At 47.2% G+C, this 5,563-nt stretch overlaps 1 protein-coding gene across 1 annotated transcript in view; it reads left to right on the top strand.

Annotated features, from left to right (window-relative positions):
• Window positions 1–4,195, top strand: part of BRD4 (bromodomain containing 4) — a 34,483-nt gene extending 30,288 nt beyond the window's left edge. Inside the window, exons 9-10 of the mRNA XM_009881388.1 lie at window positions 1,034–1,233; window positions 3,724–4,195. Coding sequence (XP_009879690.1) covers window positions 1,034–1,233; window positions 3,724–4,195 — 672 coding nt within the window. The remainder of the gene's footprint in view (window positions 1–1,033; window positions 1,234–3,723) is intronic.
• Window positions 4,196–5,563: the final 1,368 nt, after the last annotated feature.

Below are 5,563 nucleotides of genomic sequence, written 5' to 3'. Positions count from 1 at the left end.
GCAAAGTGCCCCAAAATCATTAGTTTTTAAGTGAAACGTGAAGAAATTGGTGGTTATTTAGGATGGTCCTTCCAGTTTCTGGTAGGACACATGCGGTGGTCCTTATCTCCTGTGCTCCTTATCTCCCACATCCTTCCAGCATCGTTAGCATTGGCCGCAAAGTACCCCCAAATCATTAGATTTTAAGTGAAACGTGAAGAAATTGGTGTTTTTTTAGTATGGTTCTTCCAGTTCGTGGTGGGACACGTGCGGTGGTCAACAGGGGGCCAAGTTTGCTGCAGGTGGGGGCTTCTGAGCACGGGCTCGGAGGGAGGATTTACCCGGTGAGATAACGAGCTGTGCTCCTTATCTCCCGCATCCTTCCGGCATCGTTAGCGTCGGCTGCAAAGTGCCCCAAAATCATTAGTTTTTAAGTGAAACGTGAAGAAATTGGTGGTTATTTAGGATGGTCCTTCCAGTTCCTGGTAGGACACATGCGGTGGTCCTTATCTCCTGTGCTCCTTATCTCCCACATCCTTCCAGCATCGTTAGCGTTGGCCGCAAAGTACCCCCAAATCATTAGATTTTAAGTGAAACGTGAAGAAATTGGTGTTTTTTTAGTATGGTTCTTCCAGTTCGTGGTGGGACACGTGCGGTGGTCAACAGGGGGCCAAGTTTGCTGCAGGTGGGGTCTTCTGAGCACGGGCTCGGAGGGAGGATTTACCCGGTGAGATAACGAGCTGTGCTCCTTATCTCCCGCATCCTTCCGGCGGCGTCGTTAGCGCCGGTAATTAAAGCATCGCTAGCACTGACGGAGCGAGCGGCCCGCGTCAGCCCGAGCGAGGAGAAAGACCCCGAGCGAGGTTGTCTCCTCCCGCTCGCGGTGGTCGATATTTTTTTAAGATGAGAGAAATCGGCGGGGGGGAGGGCGCTGAAAAGCTGGAAGAACTGACTTAATTAATAGTAGAAGATAAAGCGAGTTAATTAATTTGGGAAAGGAGGAGGTGCCGGGTCGAAGCGTGTTGATGTTTGTGCGCGTCTCTGCCTCTCGCAGCTCAAAGCGGTGCACGAGCAGCTGGCGGCCCTGTCCCAACCCCAGCAGAACAAACCAAAGAAAAAAGAGAAAGACAAGAAAGAGAAGAAGAAAGAGAAGCACAAAAAGAAGGAGGAGTTGGAAGACCCCAAAAAGAGCAAAGCCAAGGAACCGCCCCCCAAAAAGGCCAAGAAAAGCAACAGCAACAGCAGTACCTCCAGGTCAGCTCCGAATTTCTTCCGGCCCTTCGCTTTTACCGCGCGGCGCTTTTCGGGGTGGTTTTTTTCTCTTTTTTTTTTTGGTATTTCCCGTTGGGAACGAACTGGGTGAGACGGGGGGGACGTTCTTGACGGGGGAACACCGAGGGCAGCGAGCCCCTCGCCTCCCCCCCGGCGTTGCTGGGGTTCGGCCGGGGGGTTTTCGGGGCTGACGCTTTCCCGCGTGGCTGCTGCCAACGCGCCGAGTACGGGAGAGAGAACGGGGGGAAAAAAAAACAACCCACCGGTGGCTCTCAAAACCTCGAATCCTCCCATTTTTCCTCCCTTTATCTTCCGGGAAGCTGTAGGTTTTATATTTCCGAGGTAAAGATGCCACCAGCCCCGAGTCTCTCCGGCTTCTCAGCTGCCGGCTCGAAGGGGAGGCGGGATTTTGGTGTTTAAGCCCAGGCGGAAAAGGAGTTCTTCGGCGTATTTTCGCCGTAAGGAGATGAAATTAAGAAAGAAGGAAATCCCGAGCAAGATCTCGAAGCTTGGCTCTTGTCCCCGGGCCGCGCCGTAGCCTTTAGTGTCTTCGGGTTTTGAATAAACCCCGGCGGGTTAATTTAGGGCAGTGGATTGTCTGCGGTTCCGTGAACCTCTTCTTCTCGAAATTCTGGGCTGGTTTTCTCCCCAGACTTCGTTTAGGACCTGCGTTAGCGCTCGATCCGCTGCGAAAGGTGAGATGAACGTCTACAAATCCACCTCCAGCGTGCGAGTGATCCCGAGGGGGACATCCGGGACTCCCCGTAGATGTTTTTTTCCCTTCTTACGCATATTTTTGTCCCAACGCTGGGTTTTGCTTCTCCCCACGGGCTGTCGGGCTCTGAAGCAGCCCCACCTCCGGCCTTCCCGGGTGAGAAACGGGCGGCATCGGTGGAGACTTGGGCCATCCCAAGCGCAGATGTCCCCTCCGGAACTGCTCCTGCTTTTCGGAATTCCCTCCTGGAGCTGGTCGTCTCTTTGGGAGAGCGAGAGTTGGGACGGGTAGCTCAAGCATGGGGTTCTGCAGCGGATTGAGCTCAACCTTGGGGGTCTACAGCAGGGTCAGGTCAACCTTGGGGTTCTACAGCAGGGTCAGGTCAATCTTGGGGGTCTACAGCAGGGTCAGGTCAACCTTAGGTGTCTACAGCGGATTCAGATCAACCTTGGGCATCTACCAGAAGGTTGAGCTCATCCTTCTTGATTTAAGAGCAGGTTGAGCTCAACCTTGGGTTGTCTCCAGCTGGTTCGCCTCAACCCTGCGTGTCTACCAGCAGGTTGAGCTCAACCTTCTGGTCTTAAGAGTGGGTTGAGCTCAACCTTGGGGGTCTACAGTGGATTGAGCTCATCCTTCTTGATTTAAGAGCAGGTTGAGCTCAACCTTGAGTGTCTGCAGCGGGTTGAGCTCAACCTTGGGGGTCTACAGCAGGGTCAGGTCAAGCTCGGGTGCCTACAGCAGGTTGAACTCAACCTTCTGGTCTTATGAGCAGTCTGAGCTCTGCTTTGAGTGTCTTCAGCAGGCTGAGCTCCACCTTGGGTTTCTTCAGCAAGTTGACCTCAACCGTCTGATCTTAAGAGCCGGTTGAGCTCAACCTTCTGGTCTTAAGAGTGGGCTGAGCTCAACTTTGGGGGTCTGCAGCAGGGTCAGGTCAAGCTTGGGGGTCTACAGCAGGTTCAGCTCAACTTTGAGTGTCTTCAGCAGCCTGAGCTCCGTCTTGGGTGTCTTGACTGTGAGTTGAGCTCAACGTTGGGTGTCTACAGCAGGTTGACCTCAACCTTAGGTGTCTTCAGCGGGTTGACCTCAACCTTCTGGTCTTAAGAGCAGGTTGAGCTCCACCTTGGGTGTCTGACTGTGGGTTGAGCTCCACCATGGGTGTCTACAGCAGGTTGAGCTCAACCTTCTTGTCTTAAGAGTGGGTTGAGCTCAACCTTGGGTGTCTAACAGTGGGCTGAGCTCAACCTTCTTGATTTAAGAGCAGGTTGAGCTCCACCTTGGGCGTCTTCAGTGTGTTGACCTCAAACTTGGAGGTCTACAACAGATTGAGCTCAACCTTCTTGATTTAAGAGTAGGTTCAGCTCCACCTTGGGTGTCTACAGCGGGTTGAGCTCCACTTTGGGTATCTGCAGCAGGTTGAGCTCAACCTTCTGGTCTTAAGAGCGGGTTGAGCTCAACCTTGGGGGTCTACAGAGGGTTGAGCTCCATCTTGGGTGTCTACAAGCGGGTTCAGCTCAACCTTCTTGTCTAAGAGCGCCTCGAGCTCCACTTTCTTCAGCGGCAGGATGAGCGCAGCTTTCTGCGTCCCACCTGCGTGGTTGCGCCCCGAACTCAAACTCTAAATGCCGAACCGGCTCGTTGGCGGGACGGAAAGTCAAAATACTAAAAACGGAGTGATTTGGTGGGTGCGTGGAGGATGTTGACCCAAGCGGCCACTTTTGGGCGTGGTTCTCGAATAACATTTTCTACTTGTTCTTAAGTAGTAAGAAGGAGCCGGTGGCGGTGAAGAACAGCAAACCCCCTCCAGCCTACGAGTCGGAGGAGGAGGAGAAGTGCAAACCCATGTCCTACGAGGAGAAGAGGCAGCTGAGCCTGGACATTAACAAACTCCCCGGCGAGAAACTGGGTCGGGTGGTCCACATCATCCAATCGCGAGAACCCTCCCTCAAAAACTCCAATCCCGACGAGATCGAGATCGACTTTGAGACCTTGAAGCCATCCACCCTGCGGGAGCTGGAGAGATACGTCACCTCCTGTTTGCGGAAGAAGAGGAAACCTCAAGGTACCTTCTGGCCTCGAACCCCAAACCCGGAGCTTTTCGCCTTATTCCGGCCCCGTTTTCCCAGGCTGGAGGCGGAGACGGGGAGGAGGAAGCACGGGGGCGGGTATTTAGGGGCTCGATACCCTTCTCCGGTGAAAAGGAGGATTTTATTTCAATTCATTGAATTTTAAAATTTTCTCTTAATTTAATTTCATTTTTAAATTTAAAATTTTGAAATTGCGATACTTTTCTTGACATTTTTAAATTTTAGTTTTCTATTTACATTTTACATTTTATTTAGTTTTTATATTTTAATTTCATTGCATTTCATTTGTCATTTATTTCATTTTATTGATAGTTTTTTAGACTAATTTTATTTCATTTTATTGATTTTTTAAAAATTTTCTTTATTTGATTTGATTTTACTTATAATTTTTACAATTTAATAGTATTTCATTTTATAAGTTTTTAGAATTTCTTTTATGTCATTTTATAATATTTTAGCATTTGGTTTTGGTTTATTTTATCTAAATTCAGATTCTTTAACATTTGCAATTAATTTTTCAGATTTTGTCAACATTTAAGTTTTCTTTAACTTCGTTTTAGTCATTTATAAATCTTTAACCTTTGCCTTAAAGCTTTTCCTTTTCAAAATTCGGATTTGTTGAATTTTCTTTCTTTTGCCGTTTTACAACTTTCCGTTCCTTTTTAATCCCCTTTATCTCATTTCATCTCATTTTTAAAATTTTATTTTACTTTTTCTCGACACCTCAACCCAACCCGGCGGATCCAATCCCGCCGCGGGGCTGGAGTCGCCGGCGCCGATACGGGGCCGCCCCTTTAGCTCCGCTCTCCCCTCGGGAGAAAAATTGAATTTCAGGATTTCAATTTAATACCCTCACGAAGGGCCTCGTTTCCCCTAAACCCGGTAATGACCTTTCTAACGAGCGGCACAGCCCCTGGCGGGGGGGACGCAGCACCAATGTGGGTCGCCGGCGCCGCAGACCAAATTTAAGCTATTTCAATATTTTGATCTATTCCAATATTTTGATCTATTTCAATATTTTGATCTATTTCAATATTTTGATCTATTCCAATATTTCGATCTATTTCAATATTTTGATCTATTTCAATATTTTGATCTATTTTAATATTTTGATCTATTTCAGGATTTCGATCTATTTCAGGATTTCGATCTATTTCAATATTTAGATCTATTTCAATATTTAATCTATTTCAATATTTTGATCTATTTCAATATTTCGATCTATTTTAATATTTCGATCTATTTCAGGATTTCGATCTATTTCAGGATTTCGATCTATTCCAATATTTCGATCTATTTCAATATTTTGATCTGTTTTAATATTTTGATCTATTTCAGGATTTCGATCTATTCCAATATTTCGATCTATTTCAATATTTCGATCTATTTCAGGATTTCGATCTATTTCAATATTTAATCTATTTCAATATTTTGATCTATTTCAGTATTTCGATCTATTTCAATATTTCGATCTATTTCAGGATTTTGATCTATTTCAATATTTCGATCTATT

This window comes from Charadrius vociferus, unplaced genomic scaffold (assembly GCF_000708025.1).
Source record: "Charadrius vociferus isolate BGI_N301 unplaced genomic scaffold, ASM70802v2 scaffold780, whole genome shotgun sequence".
Taxonomy (NCBI): Eukaryota; Metazoa; Chordata; class Aves; order Charadriiformes; family Charadriidae; genus Charadrius; species Charadrius vociferus.
This window is presented reverse-complemented; position numbering and strand designations above follow the sequence as displayed.